Source organism: Filicampus tigris, chromosome 14 (genome assembly GCF_054856515.1).
Source record: "Filicampus tigris isolate MCC_2025a chromosome 14, RoL_Ftig_1.0, whole genome shotgun sequence".
NCBI lineage: Eukaryota > Metazoa > Chordata > Actinopteri > Syngnathiformes > Syngnathidae > Filicampus > Filicampus tigris.
In genome coordinates, this window is record NC_141230.1 from 18,006,673 (window position 1) to 18,031,438 (window position 24,766).

At 40.1% G+C, this 24,766-nt stretch overlaps 3 protein-coding genes across 9 annotated transcripts; 2 read left to right on the forward strand and 1 right to left on the reverse strand.

The window, feature by feature from the left end:
- Positions 1 to 579: 579 nt before the first annotated feature.
- dcaf17 (ddb1 and cul4 associated factor 17) lies at positions 580 to 7,261 on the reverse strand. Of its 3 annotated transcripts, none has more exons than XM_086051113.1 (15): positions 7,136 to 7,261; positions 5,516 to 5,685; positions 5,324 to 5,427; positions 5,103 to 5,193; positions 4,881 to 5,017; positions 4,716 to 4,794; positions 4,422 to 4,511; positions 4,237 to 4,344; positions 3,924 to 4,026; positions 3,676 to 3,818; positions 3,267 to 3,376; positions 2,940 to 3,027; positions 2,759 to 2,842; positions 1,463 to 1,618; positions 580 to 1,402 (listed from the first exon to the last, which is right to left on the reverse strand). In XM_086051113.1, exons 2-15 carry the CDS (start codon positions 5,648 to 5,650, stop codon positions 1,295 to 1,297), a joined length of 1,536 nt encoding a protein of 511 aa, XP_085907239.1. In that variant the 5' UTR covers positions 5,651 to 5,685; positions 7,136 to 7,261; the 3' UTR covers positions 580 to 1,294. The 3 variants fall into 3 exon arrangements, with proteins under 3 accessions (XP_085907239.1, XP_085907241.1, XP_085907240.1); XM_086051115.1 differs by having other exon boundaries at positions 5,103 to 5,232; positions 5,581 to 5,685; positions 7,136 to 7,196; XM_086051114.1 differs by having other exon boundaries at positions 5,581 to 5,685; positions 7,136 to 7,195.
- Positions 6,831 to 12,003, forward strand: mettl8 (methyltransferase 8, methylcytidine). 5 transcript variants are annotated; one of them, XM_086051116.1, is made up of 10 exons: positions 6,831 to 6,875; positions 8,114 to 8,270; positions 8,450 to 8,541; positions 8,633 to 8,937; positions 9,444 to 9,493; positions 9,638 to 9,698; positions 9,899 to 10,038; positions 10,789 to 10,895; positions 10,985 to 11,050; positions 11,150 to 12,003. In XM_086051116.1, the coding sequence occupies exons 2-10, from the start codon at positions 8,119 to 8,121 to the stop codon at positions 11,302 to 11,304; spliced, it is 1,128 nt and encodes a 375-aa protein (XP_085907242.1). In that variant the 5' UTR covers positions 6,831 to 6,875; positions 8,114 to 8,118; the 3' UTR covers positions 11,305 to 12,003. The 5 variants fall into 5 exon arrangements, with proteins under 5 accessions (XP_085907242.1, XP_085907246.1, XP_085907245.1 ...); XM_086051119.1 differs by lacking the exon at positions 6,831 to 6,875 and adding an exon at positions 6,912 to 7,002; XM_086051117.1 differs by lacking the exon at positions 6,831 to 6,875 and adding an exon at positions 6,979 to 7,107.
- Positions 12,004 to 12,435: 432 nt separating this feature from the next.
- On the forward strand, positions 12,436 to 24,756 carry tlk1a (tousled-like kinase 1a). Its single transcript, XM_086051112.1, has 22 exons — positions 12,436 to 12,475; positions 16,447 to 16,568; positions 16,662 to 16,733; positions 17,159 to 17,197; positions 17,695 to 17,770; positions 17,870 to 17,913; positions 18,115 to 18,210; positions 18,276 to 18,368; positions 18,473 to 18,565; positions 18,708 to 18,818; positions 18,900 to 19,036; positions 19,228 to 19,416; positions 20,239 to 20,305; positions 20,611 to 20,708; positions 21,186 to 21,267; positions 21,359 to 21,450; positions 21,543 to 21,632; positions 21,736 to 21,905; positions 22,386 to 22,521; positions 22,621 to 22,732; positions 22,818 to 22,925; positions 23,756 to 24,756. Exons 2-22 carry the CDS (start codon positions 16,452 to 16,454, stop codon positions 23,921 to 23,923), a joined length of 2,190 nt encoding a protein of 729 aa, XP_085907238.1. The 5' UTR covers positions 12,436 to 12,475; positions 16,447 to 16,451; the 3' UTR covers positions 23,924 to 24,756.
- Positions 24,757 to 24,766: the final 10 nt, after the last annotated feature.

Genomic DNA, 24,766 nt, shown 5'->3' on the forward strand with positions numbered 1-24,766 from the left:
ACATACTGAAATTGATTGTCCATTGGTATGAATATGTATGAATGGTTGTTGTTTTTTTTCTGTATGTGCCCTATGATTGGTTGACGACCAGGGGCGTGCAGTGTGGGGGGGGGGGGGTGGTCAAGAGTTGGGGTCAGAGCATCCACATTAATAGTCAGCCGGCGCTGACAGCTTTGTCTTGTAGAAGGAACAGCTTTTAATTGAGGGGTTATAAAGCTAATAAATCTGTCCGCAACGCCCCACCGGTGGACAAAAATCTCATGTTTTGCTTGTCCGCCCGTGCAAATATTGGCTGTTTTTTACATAGCTAGAAGGGACATCAAGCTCAAAAAAGTTCCGTCCGCAACCCCCCACTCACACCTGTTAACAAAATATTTATAAAAAATGGCAATTCGCCCCTCCCCTCCCGTCACAGCCACTGCTGGAGATCAAATTCCATTCAATGCTCCAGTCCATTCACAATCAACTTGTGAGTGACTGGTGATCAGTCCGGGTCCTTGCTTTGCTCCTCAACATCTGTTCTTCTTGTGCGTTGCACAAGCCTCGACGTGTTTTGTGATTCCCACAAAGGGCAAAAACTTATTTGAAAAAGTTTAATACAATACAATACAATTTATATAGCGCATTTCATAACAGCTGGAGCGGTAACAAAGCACTTTACAAACAATAAGGCTGACATCAGTGTTTTCAAGCATGTGGCTTTTTTTTATTATTATCTTCGGCTGCTTTGCTGGGTTCAGCTCTCTGAATAGTTCCCCATAAAACCCGGGAAACGTTCCTCAGCCATACCAGCGAGTGTGACTCTGACTCACCCGGATATGGTGAAAGCATGCTGCTCCTGCATGAATGTATTCATCTTCGCAGTGAAAAAAACGAGCGTCCATTGTACCGCTATATTTGGCGGGAACAGATTACCGAACATTTTTTGGGGCCATGTACAGCATGTACACAAGCAAATTAACTCTGCGGGTTTACAATGTCTAGACCAAACCACCACTTTAGTGGGTTATTTGTGACAGCAGACATTCATTGTCTTTTTTTTTTTTAAAACATTCAAACTAAATTTTCTAATTCTAACATCTATTAAAACCAGCATCAAAAATAATTATGGCAAAATAAGCTTGAACGTCTGATCTAGATGACATCCTCAGATAATTTCTTTGGCAACAAGAGAAGAGTTTTTATTTCAACAAAAATGACAAAATAATCCAAATGTATTCAACTCTACCAATGTACAAAGTAACAGCTTGGAACAAACTAAAAATTAAAAGCAGCCCCAAATCCCCCTTTGGTTCTATTTGGGGGCAGTTTTGAGCTTGTAAATGTGACAGCAGACGTTGGTGTTCTTTTGTTCAATATGAACAATTGTGTCCTTGTCAAAGATCAGGTCATGTCGGTAAGTCTGAAACCAAAGACGAAAGTTCAGCTCAGCACATTGACACTCTTATGTGTAGTTACTCACCTCATCCCATGGTTCCAACAGATCAACGGTCTTCAGTAACTGTCCACTCTGGTTGTCATGCAGTCGGACCTGAGCTTTTCCCTCCCCATCCGAACCGTTGGTGACCACCACTGCCAAAAGGTCCAGCTCGTCCTCATATATGACAGTACGGAAAGTCTGAAATATTTGGTGTTTCCTTTTGTTATGTTTTTAGTTTTTCGACCAACACAAGTTATTTCCTGGTAGTTCATTTGTTTCAGAAACCAGTATAGCCCACAACACAGTGGGTGTATTTATGTGACCGTAACTTACTTTCAGTTCTTTTTTTAAATTGTGGCTTTATTTTAACAGTGACCTTAGGAGGTAATCAATGAATTTGTGTTTGAGCAAGTTAATAATTCTGGCTCCCACAGGCACGCAGATGAATTCTGTGACTTTATGAAGGTACTCCTCATTTCTTCTAGTTGTGCACGTGTATAAAAGAAACCTTTCCACACAATCAACATATTACAATTCAAACCACTATTGGCAACCGCATAACAGTTGGGTTAAAAAAACACAATTTTGGGACCAATCCACAAATGGGGTCAATTTGACCCACTTTGCTTTGTTTTGTACAAAACAGTCCAGTTTTGGGAGTTGTTTTGTACAAAACTACCAATTTACAAAACTACCAATCTGGGTTGTTGTTTCGACTCCTAGGTATGATAGAAAAAAAAAGAGAAGAAAAACACAAACAAAAACAGTTGGGTCAAAAGTACAGTAAACCAAATTGGGTCTTCAAGGGACCGACCCAATATTTTGGGTCATTTGTTTGATCCAAAGAGTTGGGTCAAATGAATAAATCACAAAACAACTCTTTTTGTTTGTTTGGATTTTATACAAAACAACCAAATTTGAGAGGTTGCTTGGTGGATTATTCATTTGACCCAACTTTTTGGGTAACTCATTTAACAATTTTTGACCCACCTGTTTTTAGAGTGTGGAAAGAAATTTGAAAACTAAAAATGAAAAATGATCAACATAATGAAATAGAATAAGGCGAGGTGGTAACACTCGTAAACAAGATGGTAATATTGCACTTGTATGATATTCATATTACGAATAATGTGCTTGGATAATGTAGAGAATAGTCCAGGTGGTTTTGTTCATGGCTGATGAGTGTGGAAGAAACGGCCTCAGAGTCTTATTTGTTACAAGAAAGAACATCATTAAGGAGTGTGGTGAAAACAACAGCTGGTGTGATTGTTTGTAAAAGGCTGAATCCAAAATTGCCATCGATTGGCCTCAGTCTGGAGCTTGAAAGTATTTTCTTACCTCCTGATCAGGGTCATCATCGAGCTGCTGGAATCTTCTCTTCACTGTGCGGCCTGAAGAGGTGACAGTGACTTGCGAGGTAGACTGCCGCAGATGTACGTAACAAAAACATGACATTTTAAAGTTCATAGGAGCATAAGTGACTCAAAAATTCTCATCCGTCGCATCGGAAAAGACTTACAATGTTGTTACGATGAATTGCCATCGAGAAATCTTCTACTACTTTTGACGGTAAGCTGCTGTTCAACTCACCATGGATTTTAAGAATGCTGGGAAGGAGAAAAAAAAATGGCATTTTTACCAAAGCAGCTAAATGAACTGTAGGGATAATTATTATTATTATTATTAAAGGGGATAACACCACAATAAAAGATCAAGTTAAATCACCAACTTTCCGACAATGTCAATCAAAGTGATGATTTGTGTTTACAGTTTCCGCTTGTATTAGAGCTCATGAGATTATGCAGATGGACCTAACGTTGAAACACAGTTTCTTTGTACTACTCACTTAATGGTGCTGGGCCCCGCATGAATGATTCTTCCCGAGTCATCAGGATGGAAGAAAATCGCATCGCTCTCTAGAGAGTAACAGCTCATATTTTGTATTCCATTTATGGCCTGAATTGATTTAAAGAAAAAAAAAAAAACGTTCAGTTTGGGCACATTATGAAGTGTACAGTGTAGATCAGGGAGGAAACCGGCTTTGAAAAGAGGACTAAAACGAGTGTCAAAAACAACTGTCCCTCTCGCTCCACTTAGGCTGACATGTCCCGTGGGTGCTTGCCAACTCACCCTTGGTTTCGTATTGCACTACAATCAAGACATAGAAAACCCCGACCAGCTAAACATGCTGAAATTTCTCCAACATTTATTCATATGTCCAAAGTTTCCTCCTGTTAAGTGTTCATTTTTAATACCATAGTGCTGTCTTTAAGTGAGCGGAAGTGATGAGTCCCTTGGTGGCATTTTTGTGGTGGCGTGTGAATGTAATGCCAAGGAAAGCCTCCAATCTGCACACCGTTATTGGAGCAAGACACCTCAAAAAGCACAGGAGGGCAATCTAGTGTAATCAGAGGAAAAGAAATTCAACGTCATCACTAAAAAAGTCTTAATTCATGGCCAAGAGTCTACATAAAAACCTTATCACAAAGTGTATTAAACGTACCTGTGATGTGGATGTTAACCGGAATGCCAAATGGAACCTTTCCGACTGTTTTGCCACCGAGAAGTGAACTTGGCTTTCCAAGCGTTAATTTCTCCACCAGGTACTACACAAGAAAACACTCAGTTGGTGTTAGAAATTTGGACCAACAACAAAGAACAGTTTCCTCCGAAATATAACACCCGATTGCATCATTTTCCAAAGTTCTAAAAACACATTTTTATCTGATTACTCGATTAATCAATAGGAATAAGGTAGTATAATAACACAAGGTTATTAAAGGACTGATATTAAGTATGACATAGAACATACACACCTTTTGCACAATGTGCTCAAAGCTAAACAGCTTCATTGCCTTTCTGCTGTACGATACAGCCAGGACGCCCTGAGATAAGTCAACATCAATAATGCCGTTCCCGAATACCTGCAAGATTGAAATGGATACCTTCATACCACACCCCTGCTATATTCAAAACATGTTACAAGAACAAATATCCAAACCTGTTTGTTGACTTCCATCATTCCCACAATTTGTAAGGGGAAAACTTGGAATATGATCAGATGCATCACTGTATTCTGGGTGACACCAGCCTGGTAAAATAAAATAAATCAAAAGTGAACAAATTATTGCAGTGACTCACCCTGAGATTGATTTATTTTGTGATTGTGCCACTTTTGCTTCACATTCTCACTGGACATTTGATGCAACTGTTCCATTTGATGAGATTCCTGATGAGTCAAATTGGGTAACTCAAATATTTCAAACATCTCATTATAGGTTTAATTAATTTTTACCTGCTGTGCTAAGGGTGTTCCTTTGTTGTGAAGAGATTTAACATAAAATATCTCTTGAGAAACATCCCAGCTTAGGTACCTTAAGAAAAAAAAAAGAGAATAGCAACATGAAGTGCACTTTGTAAAAAAAAAAAGAAAACGTACAACCAAATGATTTCAATCAACCTGAAAGTGTGTTTTGAAGAGAGGAAAACTCTCTCCAGCTCCTGTCCTGTGGACTCTGATAAGCGATACAACCAATTATTGGCTGTCAAAAACAAGAGACTGGACTTGTGATCGGAAGGAGATGCTAATGTGGTTCCCTGGCAACAAAACACATTCACACATATAGTCAATATAAATGTGTAGATGTAACAATGGAATGTTTTTTGGTGGGCAACAACTTACAAGTGGGCTCTGGCACAGCAAGGTATCTTCAAATTTATCAATTTTAGATCGTTTGGGCAAATCGTAGAGAGCATGAGGCATGGAATGAACACTGAAAAGTTCATTAGAAAGTTAGAAGACGGTTGTTAATCTGTGTAAGCAAAACTTTGGGTAAATCATCTGCAGGAAGGTATTCGGAATACTCGACTACATTTTGAAAGGAGAATTAATTTTGTACTCACCAGCTGTAGCACTTCAGGTAATTCTCCAGGTAGATTTTACCATTTTCATACAATATTGTGGATTTAGAGGTCTTGCTCCACACTTTACAGAAATCCCTATTTCCCTGAATTATGACAACAGATCAAAATGAATTAAACAGGAATAGAAATCCCCGCTACATTTAAGCAGATGTGTATTTTGTTTTCCATTACCCCTAAGAGAATGCCTCTTAGGACCTTCGTATTGAGCCTTGTTAGAGTCCCGCCATCTTTGATACCTCGTCCTCTCCAGCTCAACACCTCAGCAGCGTTCACATTCTGTTTTTTTCTCCAGTAAAGTGCCATCATCTGGCGGCATTTCTCTCAACCTTTCAAGAGAGTATCTGCAAGAAAACAAGAGACTATTTAATACCCCGAATAGCACCAAATTCCTATTGCGTTGAACCCTTCAAAAGCAATGAGCACTGCAAGCACATATTACTAACACTCAGTGGACACCTAAGCCATGTTAAGTGCTCTCTAAACACTGAACTGCAATTCTGAAAGTACTGTACTTTTTTAACTATAGGGTTAAAAGACAGTCACTGGAAACCGCTGTGCATGCACAAATTCACTGACCATCATCACCAAGATTAAACAACACATACAGTATAACATTCAATTCTCCATTCATTTGAGCAATCAATAAAACATTTTTACATTTTTGGTCTTTTTACCATGTAATTAACCCTCAGGTGTTGTTCGAGTTTACTATCAGCCTGCTATTTTTGGCCACGAATAAGCATTTCTAGACACTGATATTCTGTAAAAAAAAAATGTTTTTTGCATCTTATACTGCATAATAAAATCTTATACCATCGTCAGTTATTGTCATTGTCAGATTGAAATATCCATCTTTTTTTTTTTAAATCAACCATTTAAATTATGTTTGCAAAATGCACAGGTTGTAGAACAGCCTCCACAATGAAATCGATTGTCTTTCTAGACTAAAGCCAGCAGAGGGAGCTTCCACTTAAAAGTACATTTTGTCCATACTCTGTAGAGGATAATGTATCTCCATTTCTGAAAACAAACAAATAAATTAATTAATTAATTTGAAAAATCAGACAAAAAGCCACACCATTGGGAAGTTTTGTTAAATTTGCATTACCGCAAATAAAAATAATAATTGAAAAAAAAAATGGTCCAGAATATCTAAAAATAGTATATAGTAGACACATATACAAATATGGATAGGCGAAAACTTATGAATACATTAACTCAGCATAATACATTGAATAAAAACGAGAAACGTTTTCAGGATAGTATTCGTTTTCACTGCCTTCTTATTCAACAAAGTAACTAAGGGTCTATAAAGGATAAATATGGTATATTCGACAAAACAAATAAAATTCTACCCCCAAAAATGTTAGCAAAACGAGGCCCACTACCACTCGCACGGATGCATTACGTCAAAACCCGTCGACAAACAAACAAGAGACCATGTACGCATGCGCGAAGGCAAATGACCCCCCCACCCCCCCCCCCCCGCCGCCCCTCAGTTGCTTGCTACTCCACATTACAGCTAAAGCGGGTGATTATAGTCTTGTTTGTCAGTTTGATCGTTTATAACCGATTGTGTTCGGAAGATCCTGAGTCTGAGAACACTCTTGTCGGCTCGCAAATACGTCTACATTAAATTAGCGACGTTAGCTAAAGAGGTATCATAACAGATTGAATCGGGTTGAGCTCATTCAAAAAGCTTTCTATCCCATGTATTATCCATATACTAGCAAGAGAGATTAAGACAACAAACGACTGTAAAGGTACACCTGGTGACGTATATGTTTTTACCGTAGTAGCGCGCGTAGGATGAATGTTTTGTTTACTGTTCCTTCTTGGTCCTGTTTTGGAAGCTGGCCTTCTTCTGTCAACATCATCCGGTGACTCAATAACATTAAGTCCCACTACTGACATCACCTGGAAGGAAGTGTAGCAACATAAATCAAGTACAGTACTTGCATTATCGTTCGCACTTGCTCAAATATCTATTAATTAATTATATGTATCAAAACGGGAATCGTATATAACTGACAATAGAAAAATAATTCTTACATTTGTACTTAAGTACAATTCAGAGTTTCTCAATTTTTTTTTAAACTTTACATTTACTTACCACTTTTTGACACAAGTATCTGTACTTAAAACAACATATCCCATAGCTTAGCTATTATTGTGAACTTAATAACACAAAATGCTAATAATAACGATGGGGAAAAAAATGCACATTTCTTGCATGTTCTTTTTTCAAATTAGACAGAGAAATTTTGGGGCTGGTGTTTTCTAGGCTAGCACAAGACACAATGCATTCGCCTCGAGTCACTTAGTAGATGACAGCATCAAACAATTCTCCAAAGAAAGGCCATGGCTACTGAATATCTTGTCTCTCCAAAACTTTTGCTATTGTCTTTAATACTCGCTGGTTAACTTGCTTCCATGTTGCGGCTGACCCTGTTTTTTCTTTTGCCTGGCCTTATAATTGTTCTCCAAGATCACAATCAAGACCTAGACTGTGGTTGACTTAGTCTGTTTGTTTATGTCGCTTTGAAGTTGTTTGGTCATCCGTGGAGATTGACTAAAAGAAAGTAGCCTATTTTGAAAAAAGGGGTAAATAAAAAGAAACACTCAATTACAGTTACCTGAAAAATTACAAAAGTAATTAACAAAGTAACAAAGTTTTTGTAGCATCCACTGCACATGATATACTAGTACAGTGCATGTTTTTTGGGGAGGAAGTTAGTACTTAACTAACATCTTTCTCTGTTTTTGCAGTACAAATGCATCAATTGCGGAGCCTCTATTTAGCCGCCCTGGAGAAAGTCTTCACCAAAGTGTCTACACGATTGAAGAGTACATCAAGAAGACCCTCAGCTCCACTGGGTTCGAGAATTCTGACCAACCCTGACGACATCTTTAAGCACAATATGTGGTTAGCGGTTTATTAGACTATTATGAGCCAACATCCTAAAAATGTATCTGTATGTATATCCTACTGAGGAGTCCGACCTTTATATCCAGTTTTTAAATTTTTTTTTTTTTTTTAATCCAATACGTGAAATGTGTTTTCCTTTCAATGTTTACAGTATTTGTGTAATTCTTAATGTTTAGGGATCATGTGCAGTGGACAGAAGCGGACAGAGATAATGCACAGTTGAAAGCTGCCGAAAACTCCAAAGTGCACATTCCGTTAGGAGAACAAGGCAGGAATGCATTTAAAATCAAATTTCAAAGCCATTACCTTGTAAATTAATTTTTAAAATGTGACATTGTTCTTCAATGTCTTATCCACAGGCAAATTTGATACAGACGCTTGCCACTACTGGGATAAGTTTTATGAGCTACACAAGGGTAAATTCTTCAAAGATCGCAAGTGGCTGCTTTTGGAATTCCCAGAACTGCTTCCGTCATATTCCAAAAGTCAAGAGAGTGGCTTTGACGTGGAGATGGATGTCAGACAACCGCAACACCGCAGTCACGCACACTTTGACTGTACCTCAAACCATCAGCACCTGTGTCAAAATGCGAAACTGGAAACAAATGAAGCTGCTATGCGGGTTTCTTACCCTGGACAACACTCCTCTTTCAGGATATTGGAGGTTTTGCAAAATACTATTTTGTGAATATTAGTTCGGTTTTATGTGCACATGACCACATGACCACACAGTAAGTGTGAATGTGAGCATGAATAGTTGTTTGTCTATACAGTATGAGATTGTCTGGCGATCAGTCCAGGGTGTACCCCGCCATTAGCCCAAAGGTCATCTGGGACAGGCATGGCAAGGCAGCTTTATTTATGTAGCACAAGGCAAAATCAATGTGTTGCACGCAAGCAAAGACACAACACCTAAAAGCATTCATAAACAGAACAGTTAATGAAATTCAGAAGCAGAGAAAACTAAAGTAACTCACCAAAGTAACTACAAGAAAGTAAACTATATAAACACTAGCAAAAAAGTTTAAAAAAAAAAACTGTTAAAAGAACAGAAATCAATCAGGTTTCTGAAATTACTAAAATAAAAAGAATAAAGAAAAATTAAGATGATTAGTAAAATGAAAAGATGATTTTTTATTAATATGTGTGACATATTGTATAATTTTACAGGTTGGATGTGGTGTTGGCAACAGTGTATTTCCCATTATTAATAATATCAAGTAAGTGTCATGTGTAATAATATTTCAATCTACATTGCTTTAACCTCTTCACATGGTTTTGTTTGGTGTATTAAATAATATTCCTAATCTCCTATTTCATTTCTATTATTTTTGTCCAATATTAACGTTTAATTTTGTTCACAGGGAAAACGGTGCATTTTTATACTGTTGTGACTTCTCCCCATGTGCTATTCAGCTGTTGAAGGTAAGACGACTGTTGCATTTACATGCTGTAGTCACAGTTTGAATATACAGTTATTTAACTTGTACATTAATTACGTATTACAGTATGTTCTTGGGTGATAAAAAATAACAGTGTTCCCCATCAGTACAATACAACAAACAGCATTTTCATAGACTTAAGTTTTAATTTTGAACATCACTGATGTTGTCCCCCTCTCACAGGGCCATCCCGACTACGACCACTCTGTGTGCCACGCGTTTGTGCATGATATTTGTGAGGAAGAGTGCTCTCTTCCCTTTCCTCCACAGAGTCTGGATGTTATTCTTGCGGTTTTTGTGCTCTCCTCAATTCATCCAGACAAGTGGGTGAAGTGTACTGCAAAAACGCAGAAGAAGCTGTTTGTTAACCTGTCGATGGCATTTTCTATTGTGTGTTAGCATTAATATAGCAGACTTAAAACGGAAGTCAACCCAAACATATTTTTTCTCATGAATACATTCTATGCTAGCCCACTAATTGAAACAAGGCATTCTGATAAATATTGCGGTTGTGGAATAAGAGTTAATCCACCCGTTTTTAGCCATCTCTGGGGGCGGCCATTTTGTCACTTCTGTCGACTGAAAACGACATCACAACTTCTCAGGGCTCACGTAACGACCGATCACAGCTCACTTAATTTCTGAAGCCGAGACATGATTGGTCGTTACCTGAGCCCTGAGTAGTTGTGATGTCGTTTTCAGTCGACAGAAATGACAAAATGGCCGCCCCCTGAGCTACCGAAAAATAGGTGGATTTTGCTGCTGAACTCATATTCCACAAACGCAATATTAATCAGTATGCTGTGTTTCAACTAGTGGGCCTGTTGGGAACATATTCTTGAAACAAATATATGTTTGGGTTGATTTCCTCTTTCAAGGCAGTTATGTAGTTGTTTTAAATGGACATGTAATTCTCTTTGTTTGATGTTTAGTTTGACAGTAACTTTAACTGGGAGTGTCATCAAACAGTATTAATTTAACAATACTCTGTGCTTATTGCTGTGTACATACAGTATTGTAGCTAATGTTGTGGTCAGTAGAGTGACAGTCAGTAAATGAGATTTCATCGACAGGATGCAAGGAATTGTTAACAGGCTATCGTCCTATCTGAAATTTGGAGGGATTTTTCTTTTTCGTGATTATGGGAGATATGACTTATCACAACTCAGGTTTAAGACGGGTGAGTCACGGATTTGTCGGACATACTTATTTTATATAACGTCTTGTGCGGATGCGGTCTATTAATAGGTGTGATCTTTTCACAATCAGGTCGGTGCTTGTCAGACAATTTCTACGTGCGAGGAGATGGAACTTGTGTTTATTTTTTCACAAAAGGTATATAAAACTACAATGATGTGCTTACTGAAGCATTTCTTGTTGTTCAAATGAATGTACTGCAGGCTAGCCCCATTTGACTGTGTTTCATCTCCACAGACGAAGTTCACCGTTTATTTTCCAATGCTGGATTGGAGGAAGTTCAGAATCTGGAGGATCGACGAATTCAAGTTAACAGGGGGAAAAAAGTTTCAATGCACCGGGTGTGGATGCAGAGCAAGTATAGGAAATTGCATCCACTTTCGCCCTGTTAACACCCCGCCATTTCATTAGTGAAATGAAGAAGTGCATCGTATTGTATAGACTATAGAGAGTGTATCTGAGATTTCAAATCACTCCACTAGAGGAAAATATACATAACTGGTTGAAGAAATGTCTGATTAGTTGTTGTTTTTCTTTGGGCGTGGTGGTTTCTTAGATGTCAAGCTTAAGAAGCGTCCAGAGATGGATGAATTTTACACATTTCATATTTTTCTTGAATTACTGTCAAGTCGCGTGATAAAATGAACGAGTCGTTAGCACATCAGCCATCGCAGTCCCGGTCGTGGGTTTGAATCCGGGCTCCAGCCTTCCTGTGCGGGGTTTGCATGTTCTTCCCATTCCTGTGTGGGTTTCCTCCCCACATATCAAAAACATGCATGATGGGTTAATAGAAGAGCTATGTGGAAACTTTTGCCGCTCTGTTTACCGTTAATGCTATGCTACAAGAAGTCTGGATATTCTAAGTCAAACTATTTAATGTCCAGCACACCTACAACCCAAGTGTTGATAAACGATACAGCGAATGGTTGGATAGATGGATACTGTCAAGTCATAATGACTTTTAACAAGTATGACAAAATGTGTTTTTTGGTTTTGTTTTGTTTTTTGTTTTTACCAAAGAAGTAGCTCCCAGTTTCCAAAAGTCAAGACAAATGTATTTATAGCCCTTCATGAATAAACAATCAAACAAATTACACGAATCGTGTATTTTGGCAATGAAGTGAAATGTATAATTTGGGGGCATGAGTGTTTCATGTATTTGTTGTGGTTGACTAAAAAAAAAAACAAAAAAAAGTTGCATTTTTGCACACGATGCGTGACGTCGTCTTCCACTTGAGGACCGGAGTGAGGTAGCCCACGACACGACACACTTGTACACACACTTACACACAGTACACGAACAGAGGCGTCAAGAGGTTTGTACTACACAAACCAAGTGATAATTACCACCTTTCTCCTAATCGCGGCTAGTAATTCCACCGCCGGCGGGTGAGGCAATGTACCGGCCTCGAGGCGTCAAGTCCACGGGAGAAAAGTAGCTTGATGAGTGTCCAAAGTAGTGGAAGTTTGGAGGGGCCGCCATCTTTGGTCCCAGCTCTCCACGTCCTCAACACGGACCGTGTTTTCAGCAACATACCACGGCGCTGCTGAAGGCCCTTGAAGGTATTGTGGTACATTTGGGGGATGATTAATGTGTGTGTTTTCCCCCCTGGCAGTTGTTTTTTGCGGGGGTAGAACGGGAAGGAAATTGCAGCGAGACGACGGTAGTGAATACGCTTAGTCGTGAAGCGTGAACGTTAGCAGAATGTCGACTCCAAAGTCCACTGAGGCTCTTTTGGCTACTAGCTAGCAACACCTAAGCATCGTCTTTTCCATTGCTATGGGATTGCGATTATTACCTTTGAAACAATTGCACGCATATAGTCGACAGGTATTGCGTAGGAATGGTTGCGATTGCTGTGAATGCTTGCAGCCATGTTAAGCATGCACCGTTTGCACGAGCTAGTCAAGTTAACGATGAAGGGGGGGGGGGGGGGATGTGGGGACAAAGCAATGTCTGCTGATGGTTACCGATGCGATGTCTTTATCAGCAGTTGGCATGCTTGCATATAGGTGGACATCCACCATTGTGTGGCGATGGTCGTGTCACAACATGACGTCTATCATCACTTTGCACCAAGCTCAGCGTTTAACAATTAATGCGGCTGAGGCTTGACATGAAATGTTCAAAGAAATCACTTTAGCCTGACGTGACCTTTCATCACAGCAGCTAAGAGTAACTTGCTAAATCGGATGTCACTGCTACAAAGCCACACATTGACACCATTTTAAGTTCAAAGTGGACACGTTTGGCCTGTGCATCCTGTTTCTCTTGCACACCTCTTGTAGTTTCCTGTCAAATGTTGACCCAAACGGGGGATTCTGAATCAGATTGGGGTATAGAAATATTCTGTAAAGATGGAGAAGGTCCAAACAATAACATTTTGTAAAAACCGCATTGTATTTACACGACCGATGCAATGAACTTGTTGGAAGTGGGCCATTTATTAATGCCAGAGCTTTTTAGGACTTTCTCAAGTGTCTGTGCCATAAACAGGTGGTCAGTGCTGAGCAGCATGGAGTTAAAATGACATTCACAGCCATGGCTGTAAGGGTTCAACCACTTGTTCTAGCAGGGGCTTGAATATAGATAATTCTAGTACACAGAGGCCTTCTGGGCAAACCTTTAGAAAAACACATGGCTTGCTTGTATTAATGTGTCGGAAAGTTACTGGGTCAAACGGCAGTGGTTTTGTATTCCTATCTCATTGTGGCTTCAGTTGCACCAAAGAGGGAGGTCTTAGAGAGTTTGTAAAAATGACATCTCTGTCCTGGCCATCTAAACAGTATTTTAACCTGTTCAGATAATGACATGAGAAAACCCGGAGCAGCAGTTGTTGACTTTAGGAGCAGCAGTCACCGGTGGTATCAGTTTTAAATCATTGCAACAGCTGTAGTAGCCAGCTATAAGTAATGAGTCAGCAAGTTCTTTGGAAATCTTCATGGAAGACGTCAATATACGCCCCTCCCCCTTTAAACAAATTATTTTCTACTCATTCCATTGTCTCACTGAAACAGCGACAGGGATGAAAAAAGAAGCAAGGTGGCTTGTTCCTTAATTATTTTTTTTATCTACTTTGTAATCATATTAATCGTGAAATTTATCATCCTCACTTGCATTGTCCTTACCACAACTTTGTTCCCCCCGACCCGCCAAATTGTTTTAGCTATTCGTGATCACGCTTGTTGTGTGAAGGCGAAGGCACAAAAATCTGAAGTAGCAACCATATATTTATTTGAATACTCTTTATTTGTATTTGTTACATCTTTATGACCCTCCCCATACTCTTACGAACCTTTCCCGTACTCTTCCAAACATTCGGGGCTTGGCACTAAAATATTTTTCAAATCGATTATTCTACAGATTTTTGGAACATACCTACTTTTGATTTTACTGGCAGTTGTTGCGATTTTGATTCGATTCACGATTTTCTTCAAATCGAGCTTCAGTGCAATATTGCACAGTGAAACATGACCGAATGACATTATAGCATCAAACGTTAAAAACAATTACTTTAATGTAAGGACATCAAAGAGGCTGTATGAGAGAGACAGTCCTCTCTCAAGGTTTTTAAAGTGGTTGTTGCTTGCTGTTATACTAATATATATATATATATATATATATATATATATATATATATATATATATATATATATATATATATTTTTTTTTTTTTTTTTTTTAAACCAAAAATGTTAACTTTTGAACAATTGTACATGTTCACTATACATAAATGTAAGATTGTATGTAACTTGTTTCTCATATTTTTGTCATAAACTGCTTCAAATGGAGACTGAAATTCAATCACTTCACTTCACGTCAGACTAACAGTAAATCATATAATCTGAAGGGTAACGATTTTTATGGAAATATTTTGAAAAATAAATATTCCTCTTTAGCTTTTAATTGAAATGTTGATATTCATGTAAACATTTATGCTTTGTCGTATACGTAATGAAATTATTTTAACAAATTAATACCATAAATATTGCCCCTTAGAAATTGATTGAGGAAAAAAAAAAAAACAAGATGTAATTTTGAGACCTATCATTATGCTTGATAACACTAGTGAGTAGGTTATAAATAGTCTGCAATGTGCCAAATGTATCTTAATACACAAGTGAATAATACCAGATTATATTTAGCAAATTTAATAGGGCCAGTTTAGTTTATGTCCTGAAACATAAAACTGAAGTGTTTTTGTCATCTTTTGATTAATGATTGATTTATTATGCAGTCATGGTCAATCAGGGCTGAGACTGCTCTCAGCTGTCGTCAGGTGTCTTAAGACTTGGCACCAGGTCTGAAGATGACGATGCTTTGCATATAAAAACAAAAACAATGTGGATGTGAGTAGAATCGTCTTGACATAATCAACTAAAATTCACTCTTGAGTGAACCAATACTCGGATTGCAATTGTATCTCAAAGGCATATATTGGATTAATATTTGTTCCGTCGAATGGCAAATGTAAGAAACTCCAGTGTTACCTCAATTTAAGAGGGGCCCAATTTAGGAGCTTTTGAGAAAAATTTGTTGCTTGGCCGATTTTGTTTTGGTCTTAGCAGTGAACTTAACAAGCAAGCAGATTGTATATTGCCAAGTTTACTGTAAAAATTACACAATTCTATGCGTTTTGGTGGGCCACAAAATGCTAATTTTGCTTTGCAAACTGCAATGTTAAACGGCTTCTTTTGAAAAATGGGCACAACTTTTTGGTGGTTCAGAATCAACTCCGAGTGTTATTTCACATTGCCTTCTGAGTTGAGGACGGAGAGATGACAGAGCTTTAAGTCAAGAGGAAATGATGTCAAACCATCTTTGTGTCTTTTATTTTAGGGAACGTCAAAGTTAATAACTTAATTAAAAAAAAAAAAAACATGAAAAAGGATAGCATCTTTAAAAAATTTCTAAATTTGTTTTTTTATCGAATCAAACTGAACAGTGAATTTTGGAAATCATTGCACCCTTAGTTTTTAGTGACGAGCCTCTAAATTATGAACCAGTCCCTTGTAATCTGCCCTAGTCTGTCTGTGTGTGGTTTTTTTTGTTCAACCATCCCGCAAAGGTTAACTTATTCTTGCACCGTTTGTTTTGATTAACTTCATCAGTTTTTATATTTTCTCTTCTTAGTATTTTGCAAAGCCACTGTCCAGCTTGATTTGCAGATACAAAATGGCGGCGTCATTATCACGCTGGTTTACTGAGGTTGCGGAGATGCTGGCGCCCTGGGAGCTCGCGCTATAGCCCGATAAGAATGAATTATTCATCCTTGACTCACTGTCGAGACATTGGTCCTGCACTTCACATGACATTTGTGTTGAGCAATGTGACTCATTCCGCACACCTTGCAGTGGAGTAACTATGGCCCAAAAAAAAAAAAAGCGCGCTTAAGCCAAAGCATTATTACTGCTTTTATGACAGCGCTGCGGTCGTCTGCTTTCTGCTCTTGAGTGTGTCCTCCAGGTCTCCCAATTAAAAAAATAGTCTCCAGTAACCCAGATGTGCTGTTAATTGTCGCTAATGTTCGCAGGCGCCATGGAGGAGCTGCACAGCCTGGACCCCCGCAGACAGGAGCTGCTGGAGGCTCGTTTTATGGGCGGGGTCGGCGGCAGCACCGGCGGCAGCACCGGGAGCGCGAGCGGAGGCACTAAAGTGAGCCCTCAATTTATTCGTTGAATAAAACCAAACAATCTTGGTCATTTGTGATGGCGCGTGGGATGTCAATGACAACGCTTTTCATTTTAGGGTTTGACCAATAATGAATGTTCAAACCATAGTTTTGGAAGCTTGGGATCTTCAAGCGACAAGGAGTCAGAGGTACCTTTTTAAAGTGTTCAATTCTTCCACCATTATGTGTGTGTGAAACTTTTTTTTTTTTTTTTTTTTTTTTTTTAAAGCCCAAGTGTGTTTGTGTGCCTGTCAAAACCACCATGTTGTTGTTTGGAGTTATAAGCATTGAAACGTCCGCATCAAGCCAAGCAGGACTCCGTAAACTTGTGGGCAACTATTCACTTTCTGAAACAATGTTTGTTTGTTTACAGTCATTTAGAAATGAAGCTTATTACAATCTGCTAAAAGACTTAACTAAAATGAACTTGCTCAGGGAATCCATGGTCTCCTCGGACAAAGATTTTGAAATAAGGTTTTGGTTTGATCTAGGTAGTTCTGGGTTCAAAATGTCATGTAAATGGAGCTTCTCTCTGTTTCTTTTGGTCTAATATTTTTCTCTCTCTTATTTGCAGGGTTCAGATGTGAAACGAGGTGGTTCACCAGCTTACTCGGTGAGTTTTGGGTCAAAACGGAATATAATCGGCGTTGATTGAGCCTAAGGAGACGCTTGACCTTCGGTTTTGTTTTCACACTTTCCAGCCTTTTTCACGGCGAACTGGATGTCGGTTTTCACACTGAATTAACAACAATGCTTCCCGCGCGGAAAGCAATGTTATCAATCTGTTTTTGGTTCTACAGTTTCACTCCAGTGTAGATTTACATCAACTAAGATTACATAACTGGTGAAAGTGGAGGTAATTGCCCAGCAGCCGGGCCCGGGAGTTATCATACAAGAATCCAAGGCTCAAAGTCTTAAAACGGCTAAGTCATTTTTTCAAAAATGACGTCATTGCGAGCAGTTTAAAGTCATTTTTTCAAAAATGACGTTATTGCGAGTAGTTCTAAGTGACTGGTTATTTATGAGAATAGTCCAGATGCAGCACTAGTTTAGAAAGTGTATGGCATATACATATATTTGTAAATAACATAGTATATTATCTGTATTTAGACTCCAGAGAAAAAGCAGTCTGAAACACCCAGAGGCAGAAAAAGAAAACCTGACATTCAGTCAGAGAGTAGCCAAGGCAAGTATCTTTTGTGTTTCTCTCTTATTGCAATGTTCCACATGTAAAAATTAAAAAAAAAAAAAAGCTGACATTATCTGTTTTCTTCCCTCTACCCAGGAAAGACAACCGTGCGGGGCCCCAAGATAAGTGATTATTTTGACGTAAGTTTTCCAGTTTGTTGAAAGGAACCACTGAGAGAATTGCTCCCTATCTTACTCCTTTATGCTTAAAAAAAAAAAAAAAAGTAGCAAATAAAAATGAAGCACTCGCAGATCCGCTACTCTCAATTGTTATCAGTGATGGCATTCTTTTTTCAGTCCTGTTTTTTTTTTTTTTTTTTTTTTCTCCTCCTCCCCTTGTAGTTCCAGGGAGGGAATGGGTCCAGCCCGGTGAGAGGCCTCCCACCAGTGATTCGTTCCCCTCAGAATTCTCATTCGCACTCCGCTCAGGGCACTGCTGTAAGTTTTGCCCAAAACGTCTGTGCTGTGTTTAAAAGTTGTCAACGCAAATGCTATCTCTTCAGTTGCAGGGTAGACAAAACAGCTCCTCTCCCACCAGTCTGTCCTTTGGTGACCACATGGCACATCCAAAACAAGTTGCGGTTAAATGTGTTCAGGTGAAGGGACTCTTTCTGCTCATCATATTGGTAGTTCTTTTGAAGCCACTTTTTTTTTTTTTTTTTGTCAAACCCATTCCACGTTATTTTTCTTTGCCAAGCAGACTGACCTCACCGTGTTGAAGCTGGCCGCCCTTGAAAGCACCAAGAATCTAGACCTTGAGAAGAAGGAGGGGAGAATAGATGATTTGTTACGGGTATGCAGCCGTCTCTTTTGCAAATTTGCCTGAAAAGCGTTACGCACGTCGCTGGAACGAAACCTTTTGTTTGTTTTTCAAATGACGCAACTGTATGATTTGCGTGGCTGACGACTGAATGAATAGTTTCCCGTTTTTCCAGGCCAACTGTGATCTCAGGAGACAAATAGATGAACAACAGAAATTACTTGAAAAATACAAGGAACGCTTGAATAAGTGCATCACCATGAGCAAGAAATTACTCATAGAGAAGGTGCGTCGACTTCCATAACGCAAAGATGAGGCGTTTTTGTGCAGCGCCGGTTGCTGACCTCCGTTTGCTTTGGCTCGTCAGAGCAACCAAGAGAAGCAGGCCTGTCGGGAGAAGAGCATGCAGGATCGCCTCCGGTTGGGCCATTTCACCACAGTGAGGCACGGCGCATCGTTCACCGAACAGTGGACGGACGGCTACGCCTTCCAGAACCTCGTCAAGTGAGGCGCTTTCGCAGCGGTGGCATTGCGCAATCGTTTTTTATGTATTCTTAATTTGCTCCGAATGCGAAAACAAATGCTGATCTTGTCAAAACAACTGCTATTCTTGGAGCATTTTTCCCAAATGTCTCTAAAAAAAAAAAAAAAGTAAAAGCGCAGTAACATCAAACAAAATCCCATTTCCTTTTCAGACAGCAGGAGTCGATCAATCAGCAAAGGGAGGACATCGAGAGGCAGAGAAAACTACTAGCCAAGAGGAAACCGCCTTCGTCCAACAACTCGCAAGCACCCGCGACAAACTCTGAGCCAAAGCAACGCAAAACCAAGGCAGTGAATGGAGCAGAAAGTGATCCTTTCCTGAAACCTAGCCTACCTCAGCTGTAAGTACACCTTTTTAACTCATTCACTGCCACCGACGAATTTACTTGTCTTTTCACGGTCCAGCCATTCAATCGCAGGAGTAGATTTTTATCTCTTTCAATTTTTTTTCAAACATTAGGGTAAAGGGAAGGTCTGAAAATGTCTGGCAGTGAATGAGTTAAGTCAGGGCGTTGACTCAAACTTCACTTTCACTTCTCTTTGCTTGATTGTTATTCACATAGTCACAATACCAAAATTCTGACTTTTATACTTAAAAGGGAAGTCAACACAAACATATCTTTTTCAAGAATATGTTCTATGCAAGCCCACTAGGGTATTCTGATCAATTTTGCATTTGTGGATTAAGTGTTAATCCACTCTTTTTTAGCCATCTCTGGGGGCGGCCATTTTGTCTTCTGTCGACCGAAAATGACATCACAACTGCTCACAACGACCAATCGTGGCTCGCATTCAGAAAACAGGTCAGCCGCGATTGGTCGTTGTGAGCAGTTGTGATGTCATTTTCGGTCGACAGAAGACAAAATGGCCGCCCCCAGAGATGGCTAAAAAACGAGTGCATTTTTATGCTTAATTTATATTCCACAAACGCAAAATGGGAACATATTCTTGAAAAAAATGTGTTCGGGTTGACCTCCGCTTTAAGCTACAAAAGTGCCTACAATATATACTGATAACTGAAACCTAGACCTTGAAGAGGACTCATTGTATTTTTTTTTATTTTCAGAGGTCTGGTTGCTTAATTGTACCATAACTGAGTGAATTAGTATTATAATCTTAAAAAACGTGATCTTACTTTTTCCTCCTTGTCTATATCTTGAAAGGCTGACACTAGCTGAGTACCACGAACAGGAGGAGATCTTCAAACTGCGACTTGGACACCTCAAGAAGGTTTGTCGATCAGTGAGCATGCCGAGAGTTAAAATAGATCATCTTGCAGGGACCAAAATGGCATAAAAGCACCTCAGGCCTGTAAGAATAATATGTAGAAAATCGCTGTTTAATAATCGGGAGAGTCGAATGTACTTTTGGAGACGTTCCTATTGATTTTGTGACGACAAACAAGCCTGCACAAAGCCCGATCATTAATATTCAACAGTGCTCATAAGATGTGGACAAGCGGGGTTTGATGAGCCCCTCTCCTTGTAGGCACTCCTCTGAAGTTTCATGCGTTTGTGCACTTGAATGTTTCATAGGAAGAAGCCGAGATCCAGGCAGAGCTGGAGCGTCTGGAGAGGGTGCGCAACCTTCACATTCGGGAACTGAAGAGATTAAATAATGAAGACAGCTCACAGTGAGTGAGAATCAATGTCTCTTATCATTGGGGAGCTTGGCATTCACACAAGGCCGCCGTTCAAAACACCGCTGCTTGCACAACCAGCAATTAAACGAGCAATATTTATGGTGCACATCTCGCTGGCGCTATAAAAACAAAATGACTTGGCTGTACTAAATAAAAACAAATAATGTGTAGTAGACATCTATATGACCAGATGCTCCCCCCCCCCCAAGCCCTAGTATGAAGTTTTTTTGTTTTTTTTCCCTCTTAACTCATTCACTGCCATTGACGAATTGACTTGTCTTTTCGCAGTTCAGCCATTCAATCCCAGGAACTTGTTTATATTTTTTTTCACAATTTTTCAAACATTACGGGTAAAAGAAAAGTTAAAAAGTGAAGGTCCAACGCACTACGCAGTGTGCTCACTGGGTAATAAGTCGGTTTCCGAATGTGTCACTCCGTGTTCTCTGTTTGCTTTTACTCCATCCACAGATTTAAAGACCACCCTACGTTGAATGAACGCTACCTGCTCTTGCACCTTCTCGGGAGAGGGGGATTTAGTGAAGTTTACAAGGCAAGTCGATCAAGTTACCGAGGCGATGGGGGGGGGGGGGGGGAGTGTTTGTGACAAAAATAGCTCACTAACAGCCTTCCGTGTCGTGCAGGCTTTTGACCTGATCGAGCAAAGATATGCCGCTGTAAAAATCCACCAACTCAACAAAAACTGGAGGGATGAGAAAAAGGAGAACTACCACAAGTACGTAGGCTCAATCCGAAATCCACGTCGCCTTCAGAATGATACTTTTGCCCGTAGTCTGCATCTTCTGAGCTCTGCTTCGCTCTCTACAGGCATGCGTGTCGAGAGTACAGAATACACAAGGAGCTGGACCATCCCAGAATCGTGAAACTTTATGACTACTTCTCACTGGACACAGACACGTTAGTCACCTCGAGAATTTTGAGTTCTGCTTTGCGAAGCGGGGCCGATGCTTGGCTTTGGTGGTTGGACGTGGCCTTTTACGCCGCTGTCTTGGTCGGACAGGTTTTGCACTGTTATGGAGTACTGCGACGGCAACGACCTGGATTTCTACTTGAAGCAGCACAAGCTCATGTCGGAGAAGGAGGCCCGGTCCATTGTCATGCAGATTGTCAACGCGCTAAAATATCTGAATGACATCAAGCCCCCTATCATCCATTACGATCTTAAGCCAGGTAAATGTTCTCTTCTGACTTGATCAGTGGACCCCTGCTTTAAAAAAAAAAAAAAAAAAAAAAATTACTACTGACCACAAAACTTGTAGCAGTTTAACAAAGTCAGTCTGGAACTGAATTTGAATTTGCCACCCTGAAATAGCTCATCCTCAAAACCGAATTCCCTCCCTTTTTTCGCCACGACCGCTTCCCCACAAAACGACATATTTAATTGACATGAAGGTGCACCCAAACCAACACCTATGATGGACCAACCACCTTGTCGTTATACTAACAGACAGCACAGTTGAGTCAGCAAGTGCAGTGATCCCTGACCAATATTGAGCCAAATCTCACCGCATACCACCAAAAAAAAAAAAAAAAAAAAAAGTGTATTCGCCGTAGTGAAATAATGATGCTCTCATCTCAATCCCACTTAGTGTGAAATTTGAGCCAGTTGCGATGAACACAAAACTAATACGCTTGTTCTTCTGTTTGAAGGTAACATCCTGTTAGTGGACGGGACGGCCTGTGGCGAAATTAAAATCACTGACTTTGGGTTGTCCAAAATCATGGACGATGACAACTACGGCGTGGACGGGATGGACCTGACGTCGCAGGGCGCGGGGACGTATTGGTGAGAAGACAAGTCCTATGTGCAACACAAGCCTGTGAACTGTAACATTATTAAGCGTGCACAGCCACTAAATCAGTTGTGGTCGAATCCTGTGTTTAGGTACTTGCCTCCTGAATGTTTTGTGGTTGGAAAAGAGCCTCCAAAGATCTCCAACAAGGTGGACGTGTGGTCTGTCGGTGTCATCTTTTTCCAGTGTCTGTATGGAAGGAAGGTGAGGACCAAAATGGAATGCGTTCCTCTTTTTGAATTGGTTTAAAATGTCCCCCGACGATTAAGAATTGTTCGCCCGTCTTCAGCCATTTGGCCACAATCAGTCACAACAGGACATCCTTCAGGAGAACACGATACTCAAAGCTACCGACGTCCAATTCCCCGTGAAGCCTGTTTCCAGTAATGAAGCGAAGGTTTGTTTTGCTTTTTTCTTGTTTAGCCAGCCAACAGCGCTTATTTATATATTTTTTTTCAAACGTTAAGGGTAAGAGAGGGTCTGAAGACGTCCGGCAGCGAATGAGTTAAGATCTCAAAACCATTCATTCATTCTCAAAACAATGATCCATTAATTTCATTTGATTTGATATGGTCGGTTGTTGGTTCGATCAGTTGTTGCAGCTCTAATTTCAAAACTAGTTGTATCGCTACTAGCTGTCTGTGATCTGATGAGACATTCATGCATAGTACATGTACATTCATAATTTCAAAGTCATAATATACTCGACCTCTGAGTACTGTGCCCAAATGACAAAAATGAGATTTAACACTCCTGCCTTGAAGCGGAAGTCAACCCAAACATATTTTTGTCAAGATATGTTCTATGCAAGCCCACAAGATGAAACATTCTGATAAATATCGTGTTTGTGGAATAAGAGTTAATCCACCCCTTTTTAGCCGTCTCCGGGGGCAGCCATTTTGTCACTTCTGTCGACTGAAAATGACATCACAACTACCCAGGCTCAGGTAACGACCAATCACGTCTCAGCTTTAGAAAACAGGCGCGCCGTGATTGGTCGTTACCCGAGCCCTGGGTAGTTGTGATGTCGTTTTCAGTCGACAGAAGTGACAAAATGGCCACCCCCAGAGATGGCTACAAACGGGTGGACATTGCTGCTTAACTCATATTTCATATTAATTATATTGCTTTGTTTCACCTAGTGGGCCTGGGGTAGAACATATTCTTGAAAAAAAAAATGGATTGATTTCCGCTTGAAATAAAACTCCCCCACCTTCCTTTTATCAGGCCTTTATAAGGCGCTGCCTGGCGTACAGGAAGGAGGACCGGATCGGCGTTCACCAGATGGGAAGCGACCCCTACTTGCTCCCTCACATACGGAGGTCCAGCTCCTCCGGGAATCTTCAGATGAATGCAGCTGGCTCAGGACCGGCATCCTCCAGCATCATCTCATAATGACGGCCTGATACTGTGACGCAGCTTGACCAAGCGCAAGGCCGAGCCTCCCAGAGGCCAGCGAGCGGCAGGAGGGAGCGGGGTGACCACATCTCACCTGCCGGGTCTCCTCTGACTTGACCGCTGGATGGACGGACAGTAAAGGATTGTTGTTTTTTTGTTGTTGTTTTTTTTCAATGAGTAAAGGACATGGGCCAATCGGCCGCTTTGAGGAGACGACAAAAGCACTGAAACAGACTCCGTACCTTGAAGAAAATGCGAGTGGACACTGTGGAAATGTTGCAGATGGATCGAGCCTGAGGGAGACTGGGCACCCCGCTAAAGGTTAAATGTCACGGCAGTGGCAGGATACCATGTTTGAGCTGCTCAAAATGACTTTATGGAGGACAGTCGCCAAGTAGAATTACTGTTGATTTGGTTTCATGTTCCGTTCCCATACGTTAGGCTTGAATTTGAGTTTGTTAGCCGTGAGAATGTAACGTGTAGCATACAAAGGGGCATCTAGTGGCACGTAGGCCGGGGAAGCTTTCAGTACTTCCGTTTCATGCACAAAGTAACCAAATGTAGAATTGTGGCATAAAATCCTATGCAGGAATATTAATACAGATAACTTGGAAAAGTATATTCTGTACAGTTTGTCTTTGAATTTCGAAATGCAGCAGTAACATGTACAGTGTTAAAATGTCCACTTGGAAAGGCCTTTTTGGGTGGATTAATTTTGCTGCTTTTGTTGCTCTTATTTTTTCAAGGGCTGTATATTTCACTTCGGGTACAAATTGTATAGTTCCACTAAGAGTGAATAATAAATGACAGAAATTGTCCCCCCCCCCCCCCAAGTGAACC